Source organism: Saimiri boliviensis, chromosome 10 (genome assembly GCF_048565385.1).
Source record: "Saimiri boliviensis isolate mSaiBol1 chromosome 10, mSaiBol1.pri, whole genome shotgun sequence".
Lineage (NCBI taxonomy): Eukaryota > Metazoa > Chordata > Mammalia > Primates > Cebidae > Saimiri > Saimiri boliviensis.
In genome coordinates this window covers 69,826,856-69,841,332 of record NC_133458.1, presented here as the reverse complement: position 1 = coordinate 69,841,332, position 14,477 = coordinate 69,826,856, and the positions used below count along the sequence as shown (strand labels likewise).

The window sequence follows — 14,477 nt, the reverse complement described above, 5'->3', positions numbered from 1 at the left end:
TGCTGTTCAGATTGAGTAAATCATATAGATTTGTGTTCAGGCCTACTGATTCTATTCTCTATCATCTCTAGTCTACTGCTGAGACCATGTATTTACTTGGTAGACATAAACATTGTAAAATTTTACATGGAAAGAGAAAGTCAATAAATACATAAATGATAAAATAAATAGAAAAGGATACCTGAAATAGATTCACACAAGTATGCCCAATTAATTTTTGGCAAAGGAACTAAGGCAATTCAATGGAGAAGAAATACCCTTTTCGGTAAATGATGCTAGAGCAATTAGATCATGGATAGAAAGAAAGAAAGAGAGGAAGAAAGAAAGAAAGCAAGCCTGTATCTAAACTTCACATTTCATACAAATATTAAGTAAAATGGATTACAGACTTAAATATAACACAAAACTATGAAGTTTTTAGAAGCAGCACAGGTGAAAGTCTTTGGGATGAGAAATAGGTATATAGTTTTTAGATTTGACACCCAAAGTGTGATCTATATAACAAAAAATTGATAAACTGGACCTCATCAAATTCAAAACATCTACTCTATAAGACAAAAAAAAATGGAAAGGTTTAAAAAACAAAATAAAGAATAGAATAAAATACTTACCAATCACATATCTAATAAGGCCTTGTATCTCAAATATATAAAGAACTCTCAAAACTCATCATTAAATAAATAATCAAATTAGAAATAAGAAAAAAACACATGAATAGACATTTCATCAATGAGGATATACACACAGCAAACACATGAAAAATGTTCAAAATCTTTAGCCATCAGAGAGGTACAAATTAAAACCATAATAAGATATTACTATCCAGAATAGCTAAAATTAAATATAGTGATAACACCAAATATTGATGAAGATGTAGAGAAACTGAGTTGCTCATACATTGCTGATGGGAATTTAAAATGGTACAATCACTGTGGAAAACGGTTTGGTAGATTTTTAAAAGTAAATATAAATTTACCATAGAACCTAGTGAATGTAACCCTAAAAATTTATTCCAGATGAACAAAGACTTATCTTCATACTAAAATCTATACATGAATGTTCATAGCACCTCTACTTGCATTAGCAGAGAACTGAAAACAACCGACATTCTTTTATGGATAAATTTTTAAACTGTGGCACATCTGTAGCATGTAATACTACCCAGCAATAAAAAGAAAAAACCATTGATACACACAAGAAACTTGGATGAACTACAAAAAATTATACTGAATGTTAAAAGCCAACCTCAAAAGGATATCTACTGTATGATTTAATTTATGTAGCAGTCTTAATTTAATTATAGAGATGGAGAGCAAATTAGTGGTTGCCAGAGGCTAGGGATGGAGGCACAGAGATGAGTGTGACTATGTGACTATAAAGAAACAATGAGATAGAATCTTGTGGGGATGGTACAGTGGAATGTCTTAATTGTGGTAGTGAGTACACAGGCTACACGTTAAAACTGCATAGAGTCACACACACACACACACACACACACACACACACACAGAGGAATATATGTATAACTTGAAAACTGAACTAGCACTATGGGTATACAATGTTAATTTCTTGGTTTTGATGTTGAATTATGGTTATATAGAATGTTAACTTTGGAGAAGAAGGCTAGGGGAAGAATGCAGTAGATTTCCCTGTACCTCCTTCACAACTGCCTGTGAATTTATAATTATTTCAAAATAAAAAGTTCAGTAAAATTAAAAATCTTTTGTTTATAAAGAGCTAAGACAAAGTGAAAAGTTAAGCCATGGAATGGGAGACGGTATTTGATATATCCAACAAAGGATGAATGACCAAAATGTATAAAGGCTTCCTATAACTCAATAATAAAAAGGCAAATTAATTTTTTAAGTGAGCAAAAAATGAGAATGGGCAACTTCAAAAGAGAAAATTGACATATATGAAGCCTGACTAAAAATCACTGGAAATCAAAGAAATGCAAATTTAGACAATATTAATTTGCATCTCACTTACAAAAATAAGTTGTCTTACAATAACAAGTGTGGGTGAACTTGTAAGGTTGCTTCTGCCTAGAAATAGAAAAGCCCAGTTTTTCTTTTTTTCTTTTTCTTTCTTTCCTTTTTTTTTTTGAGACAGTCTTGCTGTGTCACCCAGGCTGGAGTGCAGTGGTGCAATCTCTGCTCACTGCAAACTCTGCCTCCCGGGTTCAAGTGATTCACCCTGTCTCAGCCTCCTGAGTATCTGGGATTACAGGTGCATGCCATCACACCTGGCTAATTTTTTGTCTATTATTAGTAGAGACGGGGTTTCACCATATTGATCAGGCTGGTCTCGAATTCCTGACCTCGTGATCCACCTGCCTCGGCCTCGCAAAGTGCTAGTTGGCCTGATTTTTCTAATTCTATGTGAGTTTATAGAACCTAATTCTCTAGGTTCTATATAATGCATGATAACTATTTTTAATCAAATAGTAAATAGTTACACAACCATACACTTGGATAAATTGGATACATAATTTAAATTTTACTTAACAAATTCTCAGTCACCAAAGGTTACATTTAGAATATATCTAAATACATAGTTGTGGAATTTTTTTCTTTTTCTAATACAAGCTAATAAGTTTTAGCAGTTGAACATTTGAAAATTAAAATAGTTTTATTGTACTTCTATGTGTTGGCTGAGTTAAAATGATAGTAAGAAAAAGAAACAGAATTAGATTCAATAGAAACCCCTACAAGATTAGATATTTATTCAGGAAAAACCAGAAGTTGGCTGACTGATCATATCGTTGAAAGAGACACGAAGAGCAAAAGCTGGGACTTGGGAGTGTACATGAATGGATAGTGGAATGTGCTGATAGAAACCAGGATATAGACTTGTATTCACAACTCTTAAGAAGTTAGGGAATAAATGTATTGTCTTGGCTCTTCATGAAAGATGCATGTGATTTATCTGCCTTGCCAGCCACCGGAATATTGTTTGCTTTCATAGGCAACAAAAGAAAACTTTATGACTGCAAAGAAATGAAACAACTAATAAAAGTAAAACTTTGCAGATACCAAAGCTCTAAAATTTCATGCCATGTTAAATGTTAAATGACTAATAGTAGCAACCCAATCCCAGTACTAATTGTTCTATAGTGTTTGGAAGAAATGTACCTTTACTGTTCTTAAACCCTTCCTAGGAGTAGTAAGTAGATCATGCTTTGGGCTAAAATTATCCCTGCGCTCCCAGTAATCTCAATTGACGTCATCGCTTGGAAAGTGTCAGGAAACTAAAGGAAATAGTTCCTGCTCTTGGTTTGTGTAACCTATTTTTCAAAAGTCCAGGGTATCCTGTTCTTTCCCAGAGGGGGAAAGGAAAGGAATTTCAGAACAAGGACGATGATATACTTTAGGAAGCTGCTATAGGTTACAGGCACCTCTCTGACTTGATAGTAAGGTACATCCACATTTCTAAGTGGGAGAAAAGATCTAGCCAAGGAGAAACACTGGCTTCTGGTGCCACATTGAAAATTACAGGACAAGTTAATAACTAAGTCCATGTGAGCTAGAGCTAACCAGCAAGGGTTGTTCCATGTTTTACTTTTGGCTCAAACTTGGAGTAATATGCATCCCAAAAATGGAGGAGAAAGGGGAAAAATGCTCAAGAAGAGAAAGAAAGGTCTCTTTTTTTGAGGTTTGGGCATCAGGTACTTTTGTTATGAGCTTGAGCAGGAGTTACACTCTGCTCTCTGTAGCATGAGTGGCCCGCAAAGCCAGGGCTAGCCTGCCCACATGCCACATTGCAACTCTGGCGTGTTGCACCTACAGGATAAAACCACTGAAGGGAAGGTTGCTGTGAAAAGGTAAAGCCACAGACTGGGTTAAGGTATTTGTAACACATAACATCAACCATGACTTAATGGCCAGAATATATGAAGAAGTCCTACAAATGAGTAAGAAAAAGACCAACTAATTTTTAAAGTGGGCGAAGATTCACTGGTTCCTTTGGAGGAGAAGAGAAAGAGGCATGTTTGGCCCAGGCCTGTAGGAAAATGCTGGCAAGACTGAATGCAGAGATCCAAGTGTCTGTGCTGCACCAAAGCCACAGAACTGGAGTAGTGCCATGGCCAAGACCTGGAGAGCATGTGGGAGATGTAGCTCTGTGCAGGCATAAGTACTGGCCCTCAAAGCCGGGGCTAGCCTGCCCACATGCTACAGGGAGGCAGGGTACTATTCCTGATTCCCAACCCAGTCTTATTACTATAGGAACACTATTAACAAGATCTAAATGATGATAACTGGGGAAGATATGATATGGCTTGGCCTTGTTCCTGACTCATACTGACTTCTGTTAATGTTATCGGAATTCTACTTGCTCAGTTTCTTAATAGTTGAGATTAGATCAAACACATTCCAGAAGTCGGAATTCAGCACTCTAAAGCATTGACGCAGAGAACTGGATTGGAGATGTGATCTGCCAGACCACCTAATATTCTGAAACATATTCCAAATACCCAAAAAATTATGGGGAGAAATATAAAGGTTAATGCATGAAAAGTGCCCTCTTAAATCACCAACACTCATCTTCCCAAGATAAAACTTTATTTGAAGCATCAAGCAATATACTGAAAAAAGTGTCATGCTCAAGTAATGTTCTTATTTCCATAATTGAACATCTGATACTCTCTGCCCTCTTAAAAAAGGCTGCATAGTGAGCAAAGCTGAGGAGCACATATGCTTTTATACATAACCCTATCTATATGGTTCTTGAGAAAGTCTCCTTTTAATTTCTTTCTTCCTTCCTTAAAAAGTATGTTGGTTTTATCTGGTAAAACTAAGACAAACTAGTTCTTCCACTGAGGATGCACTTTCTCCCAAGTTATTTATGAAATAACGCAGCTGCCTTTTTCTTTAAAGGGGTTCTTGTCTTCTGGAATTCCCTTTACTAGAGGATCCTCTCCAGAACGTTCTTCGATATAGTTCTTTATTTCTTCAGAACATTTAGACACCTTAAGTACAGAAAAAAATTAAAAGAATACGTTAGGTTAGGGTTCTTCAAAGTTTGTCCCTACTCCTTTAATGAAATTAGTGTAATTGAGGATAAGCAGTTTTTAAACATTTTTACATATATATATATGTATGTTTATATATATAATATATATAGTACATATATAAAATCTGGGGTCTGCACTCTAATATTTTTATTCTATCACTGTATCTATGATACAATTTATGTAAAACATATTTCTTAATGTTGGTCATTGGTCAAACTGAAAAATGTTTGAAATCCACTGCATTAAATAAATCATCTCCAGGAATTTTTTTTTCCATTGTGCCTCATTTGGCTTCCTTTCTCTGCCAAAATACAATTATGACATGTCTACAACATTTTAGGAACTAAAATTTAACATGATTATAATTGTCCATGCTAATGAGCAGGTGTGGTAGTAGATAATCCCCAAATGTTTTGGGATGTGTTATGCCACAATTCTCACAGGTATGGACATGTTCTGAAATTTCACAAAATGATAGAAGCTTTTGAAAAAGCCTGACTCTGGAAAGACTGGAGCTGCCCAAATATTGCACTCTGTGTTGCTCCTCAGAATTTTTTCCTGCTGCATGAGGGCAATGATCATAATAAAAGACTTATCTGAGATTTATTAGGCTTATCTGAGAATAAATTTTTTCTGTGATGGAGAAAAAATTGAATAGTTTCTTCAAAAAGTCTATCCTTGAAAGACAGTTTGCAAGAGTGAGTTAAAAAAACAAAGAATAAAAGCAAAAGAAAAAAAAATTAGGGTCCCAATGAAGGCCTGTATTGCTAGTAAGAAATTAAAAGTGAAAATTACAGAACCTCCAGCAAATTTCAGTGTAGACCTCTGAAAACTGGGCAAACATTTCCATTGAATTAGTAATCTAAATTAGTAACCTCAAACTGTTTTAATGGTTACCACTAAAACTTGTTTGCATATGTCTCCCAAAATGAATATAATTCTTCATAAATAAATATAATTATTTAACTAGAAATAAGTGTACTTAACTACAAATAAGTATTTATATTAAATAAATGTAATTATTTAACTATATTTGAATAAGTAGTTATTTGTAGTTAAGTAATTGTATTCATTTTGGGATACATATGCAAACATGTATCCCAAATAAGTACAGATACTACTCTGTTAATACATCATGCAAAATTATAAAACATAAACTGGAAATTATAAATGGGTGAGGTTTAAAACTAAACAGAAATAGAAATGTTAATATTTTACTTCCATGCCCAAAATGATTATCCTTTGCAAACTGGTGTGGAAGCCTCTGACCTCAAATTGAAAACTAGGTGATACACTTCTGTGACTTAAAATCTGGCAAAATAAAGTCTTTCAAGTACAATTATTTCAGGTAACGTTTGCTCTCAATTGTTGCTGACACTCAAGAGTGTGTGCCTTTTAAGTGAATTCTCAAAATTAATAATGCATGTGTCCATAACCTAGGGTCTATGGTCCCATGTTAATTTCTGAACAATATTCATGCTTGCTACATTGAATCTTTTCTTACAAGGTTTTTTTCCTTAGGTTTCAGAAGAGGTCTGTAACCTCCAAATGTGAGTAATTACTCCTCTGATACATTTCCTTCCATAACCAAGAGGGTATGTTTAATCAACATTTAGCTACAGCCAGAATGCAATTTGCAAATTTTGTCTGGGCCTGAGTTAAGGACTGAATACATACACCAGACTTCAACTATTTATTGACTGAATAATGGACTAGGCATGAGAAGAAGAATGTTTTAGTACTTGCCCTATCACTATCTATCTCTGTGGTGTTAAATGAGGAGCTAGTTACCCTTTGTGGGACTCAAGTTTTTATTAAAGTGAGGGAGATGAATGTTTTCTAAGCCTTCCAATGCTTGCCTACCAATAATAATGTATAATTCCAAGTGTTTAATCAAATATCTAGATATTATCATTAAGATTTAGATGCCTCTTTCTGTATTTCCTAAGGATACATGTACCCGATGGTTTTTCTTTCTCTGGCATACACTTGCGGTTTCTGGAGATGGGAAGTTGATGCCACAGGCTGTATTCTAAAGGGTGAGGCCCGCTAGCAGGGAGAAACTGCTAATGGATGATACAGTTAATTTTTACATAGTTGCATCCACATCCCTGTCCCATAGCTAACTTAAAATTCTGAATAAGTAGAAGATATTTGTCTTTTTTCCTAAATTCTGCACAGTGATACCAAATATTAAGCTATTAGAACTTTGTGTAGGCAATGCTGTACTTCAGCATATGAAACTCTGTTTAATATGTAACTCCTAAGGTTTATTGTGTGAACATATCTAAATGGCCAACACTTGCTGTAGTGGGAACTTTGCCATCCATAAAATGAGTCCCTTAAGGTTTCAAGAAGTATGCTTATTGGTTGGATAGCATAACTTCTTTTTTTCCTCATTAAACACATTGGCATTTTTAAAGCTATAAACTCTTAAGATGATAGAAGGGACATCTCATTATAAAAGCTAGCAAGAGCGGGAATTTGGATGTGAAAAGTTAAATTTGAGATAAGAAATATGTAAAAAGTAAAACACAAAAATGCCTGCATATTCTAATCATTGCTCAAGAATAAAAAGACTCTTTCCATTAACAGATTTATTATATCTAGAACAGGAAGGCCAGTGAGCATATTATAATGCTTCATTTCCATTGTTTTTTCTTATTTTTTTTCTAGTGCTGAATCATAATAAATAACATCAGTTCAAAATTTTGTTGCTGAAGAGGAAAGGTTAATTATCTTTAAACAATATGTAATCAAAGACTTTTCTTAGTGTACAGATTGCCTGATTGAGTTAAAACAGGAAGAGGAATTAGTGTCTAAAGGAATGTCCTGATGACCAGTAAGAAACTGAAGTAAAACTTATAAAACTCTCAAAACGTTGCAGTGGAGAATATTGAATACTGGGTCATATGTTCTCACTGAAATGGTAATCTCTATTAGTAGTCTCTAAAACTTTTAAATTGTGATCACTAAAAAAAATTCCATATGCACTTCGGAGTATGTATAATTATTTATAAATAAGCACAGATACAACTGTATTAATCACATACTTATAAAACATAAAGTGAAAATTATAAAAGGATGAGATGTACAAATAAAGAAAAATAGAAATTCTAATATTTTGTCTACAAGTTCCGGTGGACTGTTCTTTGCACATCACTGAAGGCCGCTAGTGAAATTCAAAATTAAATAATGTAGTTGTAAGACTTTAAAATATGGTTTTAGAAAATTTCCTTCAAGTACCATCCTTTCTAGTAGTGTAAAAGATCGAAGAACCAAGTAGCGATCCGCTTTTTTCCTACAAATGAGTTTTGAAAACCAACTGTCTAATGGAAAGCAAGATTTCTTGTCTATTTTTCTCTTCCTAGGCGTCTTAAAAGTTAGGACATTTGGCTTTAAATTCCTTATCAGATCCTTACTCTCTCCTCTACCTCCTACGATTTCCTCACATCAGCTGATAGTCCCCAGGCACTGCCAAAGGGTGGTGAGAAGAGAAGCTAAGGGGGAAAAAATAAACCGAAGTATTTGTTTTACTGTAACTAAGCAGGAAAAACCAGACCCTGCTTCATTTCAGAGAAGGAAATACTCCAGAACAGCCAACTTACTTGTTGTCTCTGCAACTTCACTTCTTTGCGAAGCTGCTCAACTTCCATTTTCAGTTTTTCCTTCTCTGGCAAATCTTCGATGTGAAGGGCAGGCATTTTCGCCCCACAGCTGGGCCCGGGCTAGCTCGGGCAGCGGAGCGGCTGGAAGAGCGGCGAAGCTCGGCGCGGTCCGAAAGAACGGCGGGTCCTGGCCCACCGCCCACCCGCGCAGGACGTGACCGCAGCCTCCCCGCGGTCCCCAGCTCCCCGAGGGCTCGGGCTCGGCTTCCTCCGGGACGCCCCGTCACGCGAGAGCGCCCAGCGTCCTAGGACCTGGGAACTCCTTGCCTTTTCTTAAGTCCCCGCAACCCAGGAGGCCCGCCCGGGTGCTAGGATGGAGTTAAGTTTGAGACTGGGTCCAAGCAGCTTCCCGCTGCTCAGTCGCCCCGCAGGGATGCCTACCCTGGGCAGGCCCTGACTCAGGACCTGCCACTCCCGCGGGGGACTGCTGGGCTGGGGCTGCAGGGCTGGGGACAGCAGAAGTTTTACTTTTTGTTTTCCGAACCCCCACCCCCACCCTTACCCCCCTCCCCGCCGCCCCTTTTTCGGTTTCCAAGTCATATCCGGGATTTGTTTGTGAATCAAGGAAAAGAAGGACACTACCCTAGCAGGAAATAACTGGCCTTCACCTCTCCAAGAGTTTAAAAAATATGCTAGATATAGCTTTTCATATATATAGCTTGGTGAAAATTACATATATAGGTTGGTGCATATATAAGTTGGTGCAAAACTAATTGCGATTTTTGCCACAAGGGCAAAAACTAATTTGTTTTGCACCAACCTAATAAATGCATAGTGGGAAATGGACGCTTAAGAAAAGGCTCAAAAGAAAATGAAGCTCAGCTCTAATCCTCGAAATACCCACCAGTGCTCTGCTGATGTGTATCGATCCAGCCTGTTTAAGGCCTAATATGGATTTATACATTTTGGGGGAGGAGGGTGCAACAGGGTGTGATATCGTTTACAAGTTGCACAGACATTTTCTGTTATTAAACAATCATCTGCATCCTCAACAGCAGCAGAATTTTTATTTTTTTATTTTTTCGGGGCAATGTTTTGTAGAGTGGCACATCAAAGGATGATTAAGAGAAGACAGAAGCAGAAATCTCAACGTTCTTACCAGAAAGACTCTTCACTTCCCAACCCCAAGATTTGGGTGACACTTGACACCAAGGATTTTGAATTTCTGGCTCCTGAATCTTCCTGGATGTAGGCAGTGGATTTATTTAGTATTAGTTTCTCCACTTTCTGGAAAGCGGTATTTACCTAGCTGCTGCTCTGGAAAGCCAGGAAAAATATCCGACGTGAAAAATGTTTACATGCAATAAAACTTTCCCTTTAACTATAAAGTTTTGTTAATTGTGCTCAAAAGAATAGAAGAAAAATCAAACATGAATGTAAGAATTCTTCCCAAGCAGTTGGATATTTCTTTCTTTCCAGAGGCAACTTCCTGCCTCATAAAGTCAAATGCAAGTGAAGAGCGGAGGCATTAACTGAATATTTCAGAGTAGCTGACCCCAGACACCCACGACCATTCGCTGTTTAGGAAGCAGGAGTATTTGTTTATTCCTAGTTTCTTGCCAGGCTTCACTCGTCCTCAATGAATAAATTAGAATAAAAATAACAATGAGCCACTTAATGAAAACTCACTCATAGGCGGGTGTTGAACAATGAGAACACATGGACACGGGAAAGGGAGCACTACACCCTGGGGTCCGTTGGGGGGAAATGGGGGAGGGACGGTGGGGTGGGGAGGTGGGAAGAGATAGCATGGGAAGAAATGACAGATATAGGTGAGGGTGAGGAAGGCAGCAAATCACACTGCCATGTGTGTACCTAAGCAACAATCTTGCATGTTCTTCACATGTACCCCAAAACCTAAAATGCAGTTAAAAAAAAAAAAAGAAAAAGTCACTTAATTTTTCTGGCTTTTGGTTTTCTAATTTGTAAAATGTATAATAAAGCAGGAAAGGTGGTCAGTCAGCTAAGCTATGTTGTGTCTCTAAATGTATTTGTATGTCTATATATGATAAGTCACTTTCACAAAGAAAATGTTTAAGAGCTTCACTTTCAATATTTGAAATACAGGGTTTCCCAGGCTCAAAGTAATTACATCATCTGCTGAAGTTTACTTGTGAGTAAACAGTGAGACGAGACAAATGTCCATCTTTCTCTTCTGCACTAAATTAATTTTTTAAATTTTCTATTACTTAAATTTAAAAGGTTGATTAAAAGTACCTTAAATAAATTAGTGAAAGTAATCAATGTGAATGTGGTCTAAATTAAAAGGTACAGCACCTAAGTTAAATAAATTAATGTGTGTTTGTTCTAAGTCATAAAAATAGAATTATTTTGGCTTGGAAACTTCTTTCCCATGAAATCATCAAGTTGCATAGAGGGATTAAATATTTATAAGCCCATACTGGTTCTTTAACTTTTCCCATCATATTATGAGACATATTAGAGACAAAATACTTATTAGTCTTCTTTTTTATTGTTATTAAATAATTTATATGCTAATAAGTAAATTGATTAAAGTGAATTGCAAAATGTTGACATTGCATGATCACACAGAATTCTGAAAAAGGTTTTGTTGTTGCTATTGGATTTTAAATAGTGAAATAATGAGAACACTTTCTTTTAAACAAAAGGATGTATAGTCTCCTTGCCTAAACACTGAATTTACCTCCCACAGAAGAACCATGTTAAGCAATTTCTCATGTATACTTGCAGAAATAGTCTATCAGCAATATTCAAACGTTTTGAATAAATTTTAAAATGTTTATCCATATCCAATTGTTTTGCTAAGTTTTTACTTACACTTTGCATATTATTGCAATAAAAGTTATTTTACAGGTAGTATGGGTAGAAACCACTCTTTAGTAAAAATGACAGGTGCAACCAAAGATGAACTTTTATGAATTAGCCCACTGTCTTTTCACAGTTTTGTAGAAATTAGTTGATATAAATAAAAGTAACCATTTTCACTTTTAAATTATAAAAGAGTAGCAACCATGAAATTTTTACTTTGGTATGCAAAAATAGGAAAAACAAGTTTTTGATAATTTTTCTAATTTATTATGTTGTTAAAAATCTATATAAAGAAAAATAAACATTGAAGGCAGTTAAACTGGAACTGATTTAACACTAACTTGAACCAAAAAAAGACCAGGATTCTGGCCTTATTTTATCTTGTGACTTTTGCAAGAAACACATTCTTTCTGCTTCTTTATTTGGTATAAGTAAATTAGGTTACCTTTCAAATTCCGCTCTTCTAAAATTTATAGAATTGACTTTTAGAGGCCGAGGCAGGAGAATCACGTGAGACCAAAGGTTCAGGAGTTTGGGAACAGCCTAGACAGCATAATGAGACCCCGTCTCTATAAAACAAACAACAACAACAAAAAAATTAAAACGTGCAAGGTGACTGTTAGGCCATTGAAATGATGGTTTCTTTGAAGAAAGTATTTAATACACATTTTACATGCTCTTGGTTCATTTGATATTTGATATCTGTTAAAACAATCATGAGGCAATTTTCAGGAGCTCATTTGTTGCCTGTAACTACCTACTTACATTTTTTTTTTTTTTTTTTTTGAGATGGAGATTTGCTCTTTTTGCCCAGGATGGAGTGCAATGGTGCAATCGCCCCTCACTGCCACCTCTGCCCACCTCCTGGATTCAAGTGATTCTCCTGGCTCAGCCTCCCAAGCAGCTGGGATTACAAGTGAGAGCCACCGTGCCCAGCTATTTTTCATTTTTCTTTTTTTTCAAGTAGAGACGGGGTTTCACCGTGTTGGCCAGGATGATCTTGAACTCCTGACCTCAGGTGATCCTCCAACCTAGGCCTTCCAAAATGCTGGGATTACAGGCGTGAGCCACTACACTGGCCCTCAGATTCCTTTTCTAGATGAAGAGAATGCCAAGTCAAAGAATGATCTATGCCTGATGCTCTGAGTATTTTAGCAACTACCTATAATTCATGATATCAAAATAATTTCTCTGGCCAGGCGTGGTGGCTCACATCTGTAATCCCAGCACTTTGGGAAGCTGAGGTGGGAGGATCATTTGAGGTCAGGAGTTGGAGACCAGCCTGGCTGACATGGCAAAACCCCTTCTCTACTAAAAATACAAAAAAAATTAGTAGGGTGTGGTGGTACAGAATTGCTTGAACCCAGGAGCTAGAGGTTGCAGTGAGTTGAGATTGCACCACTGCACTCTAGCCTGGGCGAGAGAGCGAGGCTCTGTCTCAAAAAACTAAAAAATAAAATAAAGTTTTTAAAAATGATTTCTCTTACCAATTCTGTTTCTACACAACTTTAACTTCCATCATATCTAATTGATCATTCTCAGTACTCGGTTTACTATTTTCCTCATGGTAACACTTTATTTAGGAATTTAGGAAGTTTAATATTAGCTTGGTTTTAAAATCTGGCTAAAATAAAATCAGTCAAAATTAAAATAACAGTGAGGTGTTTTCTTTTTGTTTTGTTTTTTTTTTCTTACTAAAGCTTACACCCACCTGTGTGTGCAAAGTACCTTTAAAGTCCAAGTAGCTCAAATGATATATTGTAGTATCTATAATGGCTAATTCTCATTAATGACACCAGAAAATTTTGTTAAAGAGTCATATGTTAAGGTTGTGTTGGGAGTGGTTTTTGTTGCCTTGTAGTCTTACTTCATTCTCTTTAACCTCGTTACCCCAAACCTGAAATAACCACTTCTGAACAAACACTGACAGTTATAGCTCTGTAGCCTGTGGGACAGTCATGACTTCATTTCCACCTTCCTGGACCATCTTTCTCTATATTTCCTTCCTCTGATTTCTCTCTTATTGAAAACCTGCTGACAATCTGTGTTTTAAGCAACAGGAATTGTACTCTACTGTTTACATTGTACAGACAATTTGTTAGTTGATATGACAGTTACAAAGATGAACACCGCTTCTGGCTTAGGAAATTTCCAATATAGCACTGAAATTAAGAAAATCATAGAAATTATAATAAGAGAAAGTAAAGTAATGTTAAATAAATTAAGAGATACACAAAATACTCTTGAGGTAGATGGGAGAGACAGTCTTATAAGAAGAGTAGGATTTCAAAAGACTGAAATGGGGTGGAATGGAGGGAGATTTTAGGTGGAAGGATCAGTGTGACCAAATTCCAGCTGGTGGGAAAATGTCCACAGGAAGTATAATAATTATAGAGGATATTTATTAGGCTATTTTCTATATACTCATTTCTGATCTGAGGGATTATAAGTATTCAGATAATCTATCCTAATCACTAATTTTATACATGAAAGGAAAAAAATAGGTTCAAAGAGTTGAAATCATTTGTCCAAAGTTCTCACCTGCAAGGAAGAAGAGTCGGGGTTTTAACATAACATCATTGGGCTTCAAAATCTATCTCCAGCTGTAAACTGAAAGCTAGAGATGTTGGTTATGACCATATTCTACATGTTACTGAATGCCATAGCAAATACTTACTTTGTATTTATTTTAATCAGAGAAGAGGGGATATGCGGAAGACTTCAATAAATACTAACTTGCAGATGGAAAACTTCTGGAGACAGACCACAATTAAATAAACAAATAAATTGTAGTATGCCAGATGGTGACAGTGCTATGGAAGAAAACAGAGTGGGAGAGAGAGAGAAGATGCACTTGGTGGAGGTTGGGGGAGCTCTACGGAGAGGGTTTTGTAAATTTAAATAGGAGGAAAAAAAGCTTTTCCTGAGGAAAAATAGATAAGGGTTCAGTAACTAATTCAGGAATCCCTTAATACTCAAAGCATATTTGATGAAGACATGTGGTG

At 36.2% G+C, this 14,477-nt stretch overlaps 1 protein-coding gene across 1 annotated transcript; it reads right to left on the bottom strand.

Annotated features, from left to right (window-relative positions):
- Window positions 1-2,475: 2,475 nt before the first annotated feature.
- On the bottom strand, window positions 2,476-9,153 carry GNG11 (G protein subunit gamma 11). Its single transcript, XM_003921212.3, has 2 exons — window positions 8,623-9,153; window positions 2,476-4,969 (listed from the first exon to the last, which is right to left on the bottom strand). Exons 1-2 carry the CDS (start codon window positions 8,716-8,718, stop codon window positions 4,844-4,846), a joined length of 222 nt encoding a protein of 73 aa, XP_003921261.1. The 5' UTR covers window positions 8,719-9,153; the 3' UTR covers window positions 2,476-4,843.
- Between the last annotated feature and the right edge of the window lie 5,324 nt (window positions 9,154-14,477).

Excerpts from the sequence above, each read along its gene's own strand:
- GNG11 (XM_003921212.3), bottom strand. The coding sequence starts at position 8,718 with ATGCCTGCCCTTCACATCGAAGATTTGCCAGAGAAGGAAAAACTGAAA. Across the intron at positions 4,970-8,622 it reads TGAAGTTGCAGAGACAACAA|GTGTCTAAATGTTCTGAAGA; the intron begins GTAAGTTGGCTG and ends TCTGTACTTAAG.